Source organism: Siphateles boraxobius, unplaced genomic scaffold (assembly GCF_051911475.1).
Source record: "Siphateles boraxobius isolate OS27281-9 unplaced genomic scaffold, OSU_SipBor_1 415, whole genome shotgun sequence".
Classification (NCBI taxonomy): domain Eukaryota; kingdom Metazoa; phylum Chordata; class Actinopteri; order Cypriniformes; family Leuciscidae; genus Siphateles; species Siphateles boraxobius.
The window spans coordinates 25,001-40,000 of NW_027509048.1; the positions used below are offsets into that span (position 1 = coordinate 25,001).

Here is a 15,000-nt window from a genome sequence, read left to right on the forward strand (position 1 = left end):
TAAAATGAACTAGTTCAGTTCATAGTTCATATTTGAACATTTTGAACTAGTTCATAGTTTTTTTTTTCCATTTGTTGCTGCGATCTATTATTTTTTAAAATGATTGCCACAACCCATATAGAACCACAGACAGCACTTATTTTTATCGGCGGGGAAAGTTTGCACAGAAATGTAAGCAGAGCCGGTCCGAGCCTTTTGGGGCCCTAAGCAGAACTTGATTTGGGGGCCGACTCCCACTACACGGAGTCACCTGACGATTATTGACACAAATGTCACGCAATAATGATACATTATAAATGAATACAGTGAGGTTATGTATTCATACAAAATAAATACTGAATAAAAAATAGATGCCTACTTAAAAAAAGTTTTAACTTTTACTTTACTCTTTTACTAACTCTTTGAAACTTCTTAAAACAAACTGTCTCGAAACATATAAAATAAATGATTTGCTAAAATAATGTCAAAACTGAGAAATCAGAAACATAATAAGAGCAAGGGTTCAACAATGACAATTATTGTTGAAAACCCTAAAAATATTATTATTACCTAACTGTCTCAATACAGTGTAACTGTCCTCAAAATATTTTTTATTATTATTATTGTAACAGACTTTGTTGGATTGTACATGACAGAATCCAACAAAGTCTGTTACTATAATACCGGTAATGATGTACTGGCGCTCGTTGTATGTGTGTATGCAATCTATTTTTCCCCTCAGGGCTTGCCGTAGATAGGAATGGGTCGTGTGCATTTGGTACTGGAGTGTCACGGGTTTATGAGTTAGTGATCTGATGTGTGGTATAATAAAGTGGAGAAGAGTTCAAACTGCTATGTTTATTATTTATTCAAACTGCTACCCTTACACCTAGAAGGTTAAGTTCCCCTGCGGCTATTTTCTCCAACTTAAACCGGTACCGTGACTATGCGCAGTTGCGCACGAATTGTCTATGCACTCGCGCAGTGACTACATTATGCGCATGATTTAAACGCTGGCAGACACAGCAGCAGTTGTTGGCAGGTATATTGATCATGAAATCAGAATGTTCTTGTCTGGAATTATTCATTCATTCATATTCATTCATTCATTTATGTCACTTGTTTAAGTCGTCTAATAAAAAAAATGTTTTAAACTCGATTGGGGGGCCCCAAGCAGCCGTTTAGTTCGCTTATGCCTAGGGCCGGCCCTGAATGTAAGATTTTTCCCATCCTCACCGACCTTGTCATAAAACTGGTTTAAATGATCATACGATCCTCCTTGCTGCTTCTTGTGTTGATGACGCATGCGGCGGTGCGACACTGAGCTGGTGTTGCCAGATTGGGTGTTTTTCCGGTGTTGCCAGATTGGGTGTTTTTTGCGCTACATATTAAGGCCTGTTTACGGTGTGTTTTATCCGGGTTTTCGGCCTTATAGAAATCTGGCACTCTATTGAACGAAGTTAAACTGAGAGAGCGTGCCGTTCACAGACACCAGAATGAACGAGTTCACAGTAACGTTCATCAGGCAGTAATACAGTACGTTAAGTTCACGTTTGCCCAAAATATGAACGTGTTCAGGAACAACACTGGATATAGAGACGTTTCATTGAGGATCAGTGCTGATCGCTGTCGTGTTTATGCTGTGATAACCCTGGGCTGTAAATGCTTTAGGATAGCAGCGCACGACTAGACTAGAAAGTCTGAAACTGGACGCACCTGAGCTCAAAGAGCTTTCTAAGAGTCTGTGTATTTAAATATATTTGGCTTTGAGCTGCTTTTATGGAGGGCGTTTGGAAACACATGCAGCGTGTGGGTGTGCAAGCAGATTTCTAATTTTCTATTTATAATCCATCAACCTTCTTTGTTGCGACACGCAAACTAGAAACAAGTGAAGAGTAAAAACGTGGCAGTAGACCAGCTCTCGATAAACTCCGACTCCCCTGTAAACAGAAAAACCATGAGCTTGAGGCGGCGTGCCAGAATCCAACGCATCTGGCTGTGGGGTAAACTAGGACATCTTAACTAAACACAAGTACCCTTGACTGTCAGAGTTCGGCTCTCTCCACGGGGGAAAACAAGGGGCCATGTATGACTTTAACATCTGCTCAAGCTCACGTCTAGAAAGAAAAGAAAGAAAAAAGAAAACGGCCCTACAGAACCACCGAAGTGACCCACATCCGCTTCTCCAAACACACAGATCAGGTTCTCTTTATTGCACTGTAGGGACTGGGTTCTCATGACACACGGATCTACACGGCCTTCAGTGAGGCCCACAAAACTTGCAGCCTATTTTTCAGGGAACATTCGTTGGAACACACAACGGTGAGGTGTTGCAGTAATGCCTGACAAAGTCTTTTTACATGCTATTTAATTTAATATTCAACAATATTATTGATCTCCTGCATTGACACCATTATATGAGACCTGAACTGAGCTGGACGATGACATCACGGTTTTCTCCAGAGCAGCTATGTATATATATATATATATATATATATATATTAATGAACTAAATTAATAACTTTTTTACAACAAAAATGAACCATCACTGAACTTACTTAAGCTGGACTGTGACGCTATTTTCTTCTGGAAACAAACTTCGTTGCATTATTTTCCTGTTATCTCTGTAAAGCTCTATTGAAACAATCTGTGTTGTAAAAAGCGCTATATAAATAAATGTGACCTGACTATTTACAGACAGCTGTGATCTGACTGTGATCAAAGAGTTTAGGCTATCTCAAGCCGCGTTTCCATTACCCTTTAAATTGCGCTAATTGAGATTGCGAACTGAAAATACGGCCAATGGAAACACGTCAATTTCCCCAAAACTCCCATTTATCGCAACAAGTTTTTACGCTCGCATGAGGTGGTTTTTCAGGCAATTCGAAAAATAAATATTTCGCAAAACTGCAATGGAAACAGTTTTTGCTCATTTACAGGTCACCTGACGTAGATGTTTGGTGTGTTTGGACAGAATACGAGACATAGTTCTTTATTAAATTCATAAAAGACTAAAGAATTACAGGAATACTGGATCCTAAACCTCAAAGAAATGCCACAATCAAGACCTCGAAGCAGAAATACCCAGAAACTCCTCATATGAGCCGCTCTCAAATATAAGGGTCTTTCCTTGCCATTAATGCTTGGATAACAAACATACGTCTCCTTCCATTAATAATAATGGCCAGTGCAGTGGCTGGGATATAGTAAACCTAACAATGTCCGTTGCCATGATTTCTGGAATGACTTATCGCGAGAGGAAAAATTAAGTTTAGTCGTATAACATCGGTTAATGGAAACGGCATCATTTCGCAATAGTTTTTTGTCGACATTTAGAAAAATCGCGCAAAAGTTTCCTATTGCAATCCTTCAGATGCATAAAACAAGCCAAATTATCAAGAAGCCTTAGTAAAGCATCTGCACCAAAACTCTCCCATTTCCACCAAACCTGTGAGATCTCAGAAGAAACATCTTCATAACCTCATGTTAACGTCAGTTCCTTGCACACGGATCGATAGACGGACAGAAAGGACTCACCATTCCTGCCCTCCTGGCGATGACTGTGTGGAATTGGCCGTCTGAGACCCTGATGGTCGTCATGAGCTTGTAAGTGCCGCTCCCCAAGTTAAACGAGAACCTCATTCTGCCTTCAAAGATCTCAAGGGCCAAGAACTCCGCCTTGTCGCCGGTCTGGTTGTCGTGATTGTACATGAGCAAGGCGTTTTCCTTCAACGTGGCAAACTTAATGTAGATGTAGTTGTTGTTGGGGTCGAGGCTGGGGAACTCCATGTAAGAGAGCTCCTCGAATCCATAACTGTTCAGTTCACAGTGCTTTCCAAACACACCTGCGGAGAGAGAGTGATTTACTGTCTGTCTGCGGCGAAAGAATTTCTTGCAGTGAAAAATTCATGGCAACCCATGACATTCATGGTACAACACAGGTTGAGCATTTACCGTATGTGTCAACTGACAAATTCACACTGCAATTCATTTTCTGTAATCTACAACACATTTGTTTCTGCATCTTACATTACAGTCTCTCTCTCTCTCTCTCTCTCTCTCTCTCTCTCTCTCTCTCTCTCTCTCTCTCTCTCTCTCTCTCTCTCACACACACACACACACACACACACACACACACACACACACACACACACACACACACACACACTACCACACACACACACACACACACACACACACACACACACACACACACACACACTACCACACACACACACACACACACACACACACACACACACACACACACACACACGCACAGTCCAGAATTAATAGCAGGATTTGTAGGACCCTGAACTAGTCCTGGGGCTGAAATGATGACTTACCAAAAGGACAGTGACAGTAATAGCCTTCCACCCGGTTCTGGCAGGAACCCCCATTAAAACAGGGGTTACACTCACAGTAATTGATGATGGAGTCACAGGCTTTCCCTGAATTCATGAAACAACACCAATGAAAACAATGAGGTGAGCACGACACACAAAAATGACTGTTCGCACATGGTGCTCCCAGAACCCCCTGTGTTTTTTCTCTCTCTCTCTCTCTCTCTCTCTCATATCTCTGGTGCACTTTATCTTCCTAATTCAAACAGTTTGAATTCTTACACCTTGTAAACGGACCCACGTTTCTAAGAAAGAGAGGGTGAAAGTCTGTTATGAAGGTATAAGCTGTGCACATATACATCAGCTGCACTGGTTCTGGGAGACCCATAAAAAGGTGCTGCTATAAAACACACAGAAATACGCTGTGACAACAATGGGATGGCTGGACACACAAATGATCAAGCATAAACTTAAGTTGAGATCTGCTCCCTGAATCTAGTGCTATCAAACAAATGGCATGAAGAACGAAAACTCCATCACCACTAGCAAAACTGTGGGGTTCAGCTGGAGTGCATGCACACTACTGTTAGTCAATAGGTGTATTTCTCTAGCAGCCTCATTTATCTGGGGCCTCCGATGTGAACGCACTGCAGTCATTTGTTATGATCAGAATAAGAAAAGAATCATAATGACTCAGAGCCTGAAACAAAACTTCTGTTACGGCTCCATTTTGAAAGCAATGTCCAAAAGCTACAGCCAACACCTGCCCAAACAGAGCCGATTCAAGCTAAGGCTATCACACGTGGTTTTTCTAAGTCAACAATTACAGACATAGAGTCATATTCATATACACAAACGGATTTTGCAATCACCCCAATCATGTTAAAATTATGTGTGTTTGTACAACAAAAGAACCTGATCTTTTGTACAAAAGATACCTGCATTTAAAAATGTATACAAAATGAATGCAGATGTTTCTATGACTTTTTTTTCAATGCCAGACGCTCCTTAAACTGTTTAAAGTAACCAAAACTGCAGAGCACAGGTGAAATCTGAAGGCGGTTTACAGCCATATCCTTATTAGGGTGAGAATTTGATCATCTCCTTTCATTAAAGTAAACATGACAAGTTGATCTGCATCATAGCTGATACCTCCCAGTCTGTGACCCTAAAAGCAAACTGCATTTGGCAAAGGCCACTGTATGCTTGGGTTATAACACCCCTCCAATTACTTAGAAGCAAATATTTTTCTTGGCCTAAAATGTTAACAAACTTGTGTGCAAGCTGCCTGTATGCGTCTGGCCTAACATCTGTGGTTGTTTGTACTGGTTAAGTGCAAATGGTGAAAGACTTTACCTGCAAATCCAGATTTGCACAGGCAGTTAAATCCCCCGGGGTAATTCTGGCATAGTGCCCCATTCTGGCAGGGGTTCGAAAGGCACTCGTTGACGTCCCTCTCACAAGCCATCCCAGTGAAACCTTCTGGACAGGAGCAAGAGAATCCCCCCACCAAGTTGTGGCAAGTTCCACCATTGTGGCAAGGTGTTGGCTGGCACTCGTCAATGTCCATCTCGCAGAGGGCACCAGCATATCCTGGCCTGCAGTTACAGGCGTATGGCTGTAGGGGGCGATTTGACACGAGAATGATCGGGATGCTCTCCTCAGTCTTGATGTCTGGCCCAACACCCAGGCGTCTCTTGCAACTGCCCCCGTTTTGACACGGATTGTGGGAGCAGGGATCATGGTCCACGGAGTCGATCTTAACTCCACTTTGTCTGTGCAGAATTTCCTTGATGCTCTGGAAGAAAGTGGCCACTCCACTTGGATTGACGTACTGCCCATGTCCACGCTTGACCGCTACCATCAAGAAAGTGCTGTTGTTGAGTTCAAACACCCCATAAATCTGCACTCCGGTGCCTAAACCGGCTAGCTGTGAATTGGCGATACGCAAGAAACTGAGGTAGTGATTGGTAAGGAAATCGCTTGCGGTTTGGGATATTACACGTATAAGGATGCTGTTGTCCACTGTGGCATTATTGAATCCAATGAAGAAAACACGTACATGGCTGTTGACGGCATCATGAACGCCATCACTGCTACGCACTGATAAATCAAAAGTGCCATCTGTGGAGCGAGTGTTTGAGCTGAGGTCACAGGTACCTGTGGGAATGCTAAAGAGGGCAGCCGCCGGTGGAGTCAGAGAACACTGGAACGTGTCTTGTATATCTGGATCCTGTGGTTTCACCACCCCCAGTGATCCTCCAGGGAACATATTTCCAAAATAATGGACGTAGATCTCTACAGAGCGAGACTCTGAGGGATTATCATTCTGATCATTGACTTTGATGTGGACAGTCCCGGTCGAGGACATCTGAGGAATACCAGAATCTTTGATAATTACAGAGAGGTAGAAATCACTTATCTGCTCTCTGTCTATCTCCCTGCTGGTGGTCAGCTCACCGGTATGACTGAGGGTGAAGTAGCTGGATGCTGCGCCAGTGTTGACAAGGCTGTAGGAGAACGGGCCTTGATTTGGAGCAAGATCTGGATCACTTGAACTGAGCGTCATCACAGGTGTTCCTGCCCTCTGGTTCTCCATCACCTCCCCACTTGTGGTCACCAAAGTTGGTCCATTATCATTAATGTCCTCCAGAGTCACAATTAAAATGGCACTGCCGGTGGCAGCTGGAGAACCTGAGTCTACTGCCAGGATGGTGAGGTTGTACACTGGGATGGTTTCCCGGTCCAGTTCTAATGCCACAGACACCTGTCCTGTCTGAGGATTGATGGTGAAAGTACTTCTTTCATAGTTGGCAGCAATGGCATAGGTGAATCTGCTCCAGCTAGGGACAGAATCTGAATCCTCAGCACTGACAAATGTAACCAGGCCTCCAGGAGACAGTCCCTCATTAACCTGAACATCATAGAGTTCCTGGGTAAATACTGGAGGATCATTGGCATCTAGAACTGTAATGTTCACAAGCACCTCATCAATATCGGCCCCTCTTATGCTGCCTGCATTCTTAGCTAAGACTTTGAGTGAAATCTTTTCTTCTTTTTCACGATCAAGTTGTCCTGAGACGTAGATCTGACCTGTCTTTTTATTAATGCTAAAACCCCTTTTTCTGCTTATGCCAAAAATCAAGTAATACACTATGCCATCTTCTCCCAAGTCTCTATCGCTAGCGAACACCTCCCCAATGATTGTGCCTTTAGGTGCCGCCTCTGAGACCTCAAAGTAGTATTGTTTTGACACAAAACGAGGAACATACTCATTAGCACCTTTCAGCTGAATGTTAACATATGCGAAGCTGCATCGTTCTTCGTCTGGAACGTTAAAGGCTTTGACAGTCAGGTGATACACCTGTTTAGCTTCATAGTCCAGGAAGCCTTGTGTGGTGATGATTCCTGTATTGGGGTCAATAATGAACAAGTCACTGTCTGATGACTGAATGACGTATGCCATCAGGGCATTTTGCCCAGAGTCTTTATCTGTTGCATTAATTTTTACTACAGTAGTGCCACTGGGGACATTCTCCTGCACGACTGGGAAGTACTCAACAGGGTCGAACACTGGAGGGTTATCATTTACATCAGTAACATGGACGTTAACTGTAACATAGCTTGTCTTGGTAATCCACCCTCCATCTGTTGCAGAAACTCTGAGTTCATGCTTCTGTTTTGTCTCATAATCCAGTGGCATTGCAAGGGATAAAACGCCTGTTTGACTGTGAACCGAAAACAAGCCATCGTCATTACCCGAGGAGATGCTGTATGTAATCAGGCCGTTCATTTGCTTGTCCTTGTCCTTATCTCGTGCTGATAGGGTGCGGATGGCCGTGCCGACAGCCAGACCTTCAGACACAGTGACTGTTACTTGGTTCTGTGAAAACTCTGGAGTGTGATGGTTCTCTTCTGTAACAGCTATTCTGACTGTTGTCTTAGCGGACAGAGGAGGGTTCCCTTTGTCACTTGCTGTTATTTCAAGCAGGTAAACTTTATTAGTGTCTGCAGTGAGTGAGGACGCTACTGTAACTGATCCAGTTTGTTTATCCAGGCGGAACTTGCTAGAACTGTTGCCTCCAGATACTGAATACTCAATTTCAGAGTTCAGGCCAAAGTCCTTCTGATCATGGGCTGTGACTTTGAGGAGTTTGGTGCCGACCTTTACACTTTTAGTTACAGGAGTAAAGTAAAAAGAAGATTCAAACATGGGTGGGTTATCATTGCTATCAACAACATTTATGATAACTGTGGTTTCGCTCATGAGCGGCTTGATGCCTCTGTCTGAAGCGGTGACGATGAAACTATGGCGGTTAACGTTGACGTTACTGTGGCCACTTGAGTTTTGATACCTTAGCTGCTGTTTGATGAAGATCTCGCCAGAGCTGGAGTTGATTCGGAAGTACTCTGTTTGAGATCTGATAAAGTAAAATATTTTACCGTTGAATCCCTCGTCAGGATCTGTGGCAGAGACTTGAGTCACAATGGATCCAACCTCCGTCAGCTCAGGATAGTCTAGGTAATATGACGGCTTGCTAAATCTTGGAGCATTATCATTCACATCTGTCACAAATATTGTGACGTCTGTGCTAACCGCCCATCCTGAATCATGTGCTGACACTTTGGCAATGTAGTGGTCTGTGTCCTCTCGGTTCAGAGGTCTACTGATAGTGATGTCTCCTGTGCTGGGGTGGATGATGAAGGGAATACTTGCGTCGCTGATGGAGTATCGGCTTATAGCGTTAGCTCCTGCGTCCTCGTCGGTGGTGGTTACTCGGGTCACAGTGAAGCCCACTGGTGCATTTTCAGGAACAGAGGCACTAAAGATTTTGGAGAATCTGGGTGCATTATCATTAACGTCCAACACACTGATCAAGACTTTGACTGCTGTGCTTTTTGGAGGGCTACCTCTATCCGTCGCCTTCACCCTCAAAGAATACTGAGCGACCTTCTCTCGATCCAGTGGTCGTGTTGTGCGGATTTCACCAGTTGCCCGGTTGATGCTAAAGCTGTTTTCTTTGTTGCCATCAATAATGGCAAAATCAAGTTGCCCGTTTGGTCCGCTGTCCTGGTCAAATGCAGAGACAATAAGCACACGTTGAGGTGAGAGGTTTTCTAGAATCTCAGCATGGAACGGCTCTTGCTTGAAAACAGGATTGTTGTCATTAACGTCCAGCACTGCAATCTCTACTTTCTCATAGGCCGAATAAGGAGGAAATCCTTGGTCTCGGGCCTCTATCCACAAGACGTATTTCTCAATATTCTCATAGTCCAGAGGATTTTTGATAGACAGCTCTCCTGAAAGTTGATCTATGTGGAATGCATTGTCCAGGTTTCCACTTGCAATATAGTACGACAAAGGACCTGCCCTGGGTGATGAGCCGGTCACCTTAGTTACAACAGTGTTTGTGGGTTGGTTTTCTGGGAAGGTAAATGATTTCTCTTTGAGTCTAATATGGGGAAAGTCTCCTCCAGTAACGAAGCGAACTGTAACTGTCGTGCTGTCGGTTTTAGGGTTGCTGCCTCCATCTTTTACATGGACTGTGAAGGTGACCTCTGAACTCCCTGTGAGTTTTTCAATGGCAGTGATGGCACCTCTAATCGGGTCTATCTTGAACTTTTCTGAATTGCGTCCGGTGAGCGAATATTGAAGTTGAGCATTTGAGCCGTAATCTTCATCTGTAACTGTGACCGCAAAGACCAGTGAACCTGCCAACAACAGAACAGAAGTGATTAGATGCTGATCGAACATACAGAACTCATTGAAACCTTGAACTCCTGCCACAGAAGACGCACCTGTAGAAGTAGAAGCAGGAATATGCGTGACATATGGATGATGGTGAAACCGTGGAGGGTTATCGTTGATGTCGGACACCACCACGGATACTGTGGCAGAGCTGGATAGCGGTGTGGGTTGTCCACCGTCTGATGCCACCACCAGCAACTGGTAACTCGCCCGCGACTCACGATCCAGCAGGGAACTGGTGATGATCAAGCCTGTGGACGGGTTAATGGAGAACTGACCGTCCCCACCACTGAGACTGTAACTGTAAATCACAAACACAGCAGAATCAATATATGCATGGAGACCAAACCTTGTCATCTGCCAACTACCCACGTATCAAGAGATTTGCTTCCAATTGTTTTCAGATATGTACATTTATGCATTTAGCAGACACTTATATCTAAAGTGACTTAGATTTCATTCAAAGTACACATTTTATCATGGCATGCTTTCCCTGAGAATCAAACCCATGATGACCTTGGCATTTCTAGCACCATGCTCTACCACTTAAGCAACAAAAAGGATACATTTATTTAACATGTTTCTCTCCGTACTGTGTCAGCACCTGTCACGAAACTGCTCCGAGACACGAAGGTGGAGAATCCAAATGCAGTTTTATTAAGGGGTAATCCAAAACAGGCAAGGTCAAACACAGGCAGGCAGTCCGTACAAACAAACACACAAAGCAGGCAGGGGTCAGAGGCAAAAGAGTAATCCAAAACAGGCAAGAAATCCAAAAAGACCAAGAGACAAGAAAACGGGGAGAATGCTCAGAATTGCAGTGTGACACTGAAACAAGACTTCGCGGTGAATGAATGAATGAACCTGGTATAAATAGACAGACTAACAGAATGAGACACAGGTGAATGCAATCAGTGAATGAGGTACAGGTGAATGTGATCAGTGATGGTAAGTCCGGGCAGTGAGTTATGGGAAATGTAGTTTGTGAGTGATAATAGTCTAATCTGGAGTGCCCTCTGGTGGCTCTCAAGGGCACTCCAGCTGGTGACCGTTACATAGCCCCCCCTTTAAGGAGCGGATTCCAGACGCTCCTCAAATTGTCCAGGAGGGAGGTGGAGCGGAGGCGGACCCGGGGGTGGGATGGAGGGCCAGGCCCGTGGAGCGGAAGAGGACCTGGAGACTGCGTCAGGACGGAAGGCCAGGGTGGAGCAGGATGTGCAGGCGACCAGGGCGGAGCAGGCTGTGCAGGCAACCAGGGAGGAGCAGGCAGTGCAGGTGGCCAGGGCGACGCAGACGACCCATCGGGCGGCCAGGGCGAAGCAGACGACCCATCGGGCAACCAGGGCGAAGCAGACGACCCATCGGGCGGCCAGGGCGGTGAAGAGCCCTCGGGCGGCCACGGCACAGGAACAGAACCCGGCTCAGGAACAAACACAAGGACAGACACAAACACAGAAACAAAAATGGGTTCAGGAACAGACGCCAGCTCAGGAACAGACACTGGCTCTGGCTCAGGAACAGACACCATAACAGTAACGGCCACAAGGACAGACACAAACACAGAAACAAACATTGGTTCAGGAGCAGATACCGGCTCCGCTGAGCGTTCAGGTTCAGGCGTGACTTGAATAGTTTCTGGATCGGCAGGCGTGACTTGAACAGTCTCTGGATCGGCAGGCGTGACTTGAACAGTCTCTGGATCGGCAGACGTGACTTGAACAGTCTCTGGATCGGCAGGCGTGACTTGAACAGTCTCTGGCTCGGCAGAAGTGACGTGAACAGTCTCTGGTTCAGCCATCTTGTCCGTAGACACTGGCTCGGAGGAAGTGACGTGAACAGACTCTGGATCGGCCATCTTGTCCGTAGACACTGGCTCGAAGGTGGCCATCTTGTCCGTAGACACTGGCTCGGAGGCGGCCATCTTGTCCGTAGACACTGGCTCGGAAGAAGTGACGTGAACAGTCTCTGGTTCGGCCATCTTGTCCGTAGACACTGGCTCGGAGGAAGTGACGTGAACAGTCTCTGGTTCGGCCATCTTGTCCGTAGACACTGGCTCGGAGGAAGTGACGTGAACAGTCTCTGGTTCGGCAATCTTGTCCGTAGACACTGGCTCGGAGGAAGGGACGTGAACAGACTCTGGATCGGCCATCTTGTCCGTAGACACTGGCTCGGAGGCGGCCATCTTGTCCGTAGACACTGGCTCGGAGGCGGCCATCTTGTCCGTAGACACTGGCTCGGAGGAAGTGACGTGAACAGTCTCTGGTTCGGCCATCTTGTCCTTAGACAACGGCTCGGAGGAAGTGACGTGAACAGTCTCTGATTCGGCCATCTTGTCCGTAGACACTGGCTCGGAGGAAGGGACGTGAACAGACTCTGGATCGGCTATCTTGTCCGTAGACACTGGCTCGGAGGCGGCCATCTTGTCCGTAGACACTGGCTCGGAGGCGGCCATCTTGTCCGTAGACACTGGCTGGACGGTCTCTGGCTGGACGGTCTCTGGCTGGACGTGGCTGACGTGAAGCTCTGGCTGGACGTGGCTGACGTGAAGCTCTGGCTGGACGTGAAGCTCTGGGTCTGGCTCGGCAGGACTGAACCCTTGAACGATGGCCCTCTTGGCAGCGCATGCAGACATAAGCGGGGGATCGGCCACGCTGGAAACCGGTCCTGTACGTCCATAGACCGATCCAGTGGCTGGCTTGATGGTTAGCAAGACGTGATGATTCCCAGGCCAGGCAGGCGAGACGTAAACTGACTCTGGCTGGGCAGACTGGACGTGGAGCTGTGAAGACCCTGAACTGGACGCGGCCAGCGGTGAGGGCTCTGGGGGTACTGTGAGCTTGCAGGGTGTTTCATCAGCTAAGTCCACAGTAAATGCCGTACCGCTCAAGGAGAGGGCTAGGTCGACATACCCTTCTAGGGTCCAGCCGGTATAGTCCTCCGGCATCAATTGAGCAACGTCATCATCCAGCCCACTCAAAAACAGGTCCATGAGCTGGGTGTCATTTAACGTTCCCAGATGACAGCAAGACAAAAAGTCCATTGCATACCTCTCAATAGGCTGGCCATCTTGGAACACCGAAGAAAGGAACTTCCTCAGGGCCTGGTTGCTGACAACTGCTGGATCCATATGAGGCGAAGTCTTCTGTCACGAAACTGCTCCGAGACACGAAGGTGGAGAATCCAAATGCAGTTTTATTAAGGGGTAATCCAAAACAGGCAAGGTCAAACACAGGCAGGCAGTCCGTACAAACAAACACACAAAGCAGGCAGGGGTCAGAGGCAAAAGAGTAATCCAAAACAGGCAAGAAATCCAAAAAGACCAAGAGACAAGAAAACGGGGAGAATGCTCAGAATTGCAGTGTGACACTGAAACAAGACTTCGCGGTGAATGAATGAATGAACCTGGTATAAATAGACAGACTAACAGAATGAGACACAGGTGAATGCAATCAGTGAATGAGGTACAGGTGAATGTGATCAGTGATGGTAAGTCCGGGCAGTGAGTTATGGGAAATGTAGTTTGTGAGTGATAATAGTCTAATCTGGAGTGCCCTCTGGTGGCTCTCAAGGGCACTCCAGCTGGTGACCGTTACAGCACCTGCCCCATTTCTTATAAGCAAAACTTTATTCTCCAAGTTTCTTATCCTATGGGTGAGAGGAAGATTAATTCTTGATTCATCTTTTTGTTTCTTTCATAACTCCCACAGCATGTTGTCTCAGCTAAGCATCAGTGAACCCGCACTGATCAGAAACACTACATTCAAATCGTCCACATGCTGTTTTGAGTTTCAGCAAGGTTCATTTTCGGGGAATGTGACACAAACTCGTTCTGACAGTAACATGCACACATGGCAATTTCACCGCGCACTTGTGTCAGTGAGACGGGAATTCCACAAATTACAGAACAAAGTGTGAAAAACAACCCGAGTGAGATGACAACAACATCATCCACAGTCACGCAAGTTCATGAGCGACACATGATCGGTGAGAACTATGATGTTGCACTGATGGAAGGAGCTGGTTCTGTGAAGTATTAAGAACTGATGTCTTGTTTCCACCCACTGGTCTCTGATCTGTCTGTCATGCTTCATTATCATCCTCATTAGCACGTTTTTGGGAAAGTGGAACACGTTGCCCCCCGTGAGCTCAGGCAGGGGCACTTTAAAGATACATGACCGACTGCTAGTGTTGTATGGAAATGTGTGTGTGACGTGGCTAAACATTTTGGTAACACTTTACTTAATGCATTATAAAAGTATTTTTAATGCATCAATTCTGCCTTACAATGCATTGTATGGTCTCATGAATACTTGTAACCACAGTTATGATACATTATAATACTTATCTATTCATTGAACACTCCTTTAGAAAGTACTATGTATTAAAACACATGGCAAACAACCAATTTCAGAATCTGCAGATATAAATCATTTTAACTTTGGTCACAATTATTTATGAAAAGACATAATGTATTATAATGTAGATTATTAATACCTTTATAATGCATTTTTCGGCAACACTTTAATACTAACACTTTCTCTTCTATTCTATTTCTATTCATTAAAAAATATATATTTTAGTTTAAACTGGGAAGGGTCATAGGACTTGCATATTGTTGTACTATTGTTAGTTTAACTGCTCCTATTGTTCTCATTTGTAAGTTGCTTTGTATAAAAGTGTCTGCTAAATAAATAAATGTAAATGTAAATGCATTATACATAAGGGCTTTAAGAAAAGTGTTACCAACATTTTTCTTTTAAAGAAAGAAAAAAATCACCCAATTATAGAGACTAAACATCAAAAAGTAATATTGTAGGTTTTGGGTTCAGTCTGTATTGTGTTTTACCTGATCACTCCATTGAGTCCCACATCCGAGTCTGAGCTGTTGAGCATCAGGACATCCGTCCCGGTGGGAGCATCTTCAGGAAT

General features: G+C 45.2%; 1 protein-coding gene across 1 annotated transcript in view; it reads right to left on the reverse strand.

The window, feature by feature from the left end:
- fat4 (FAT atypical cadherin 4) overlaps positions 1-15,000 on the reverse strand; it is a gene marked incomplete at its 5' end in the record, with an annotated part of 62,676 nt that overhangs the window by 17,518 nt on the left and 30,158 nt on the right. Inside the window, 5 exons of the mRNA XM_077200032.1 lie at positions 3,517-3,824; positions 4,326-4,430; positions 5,679-10,034; positions 10,122-10,372; positions 14,918-15,000. The exon at positions 14,918-15,000 is cut by the window's right edge and continues 98 nt beyond it. Coding sequence (XP_077056147.1) covers positions 3,517-3,824; positions 4,326-4,430; positions 5,679-10,034; positions 10,122-10,372; positions 14,918-15,000 — 5,103 coding nt within the window. The remainder of the gene's footprint in view (positions 1-3,516; positions 3,825-4,325; positions 4,431-5,678; positions 10,035-10,121; positions 10,373-14,917) is intronic.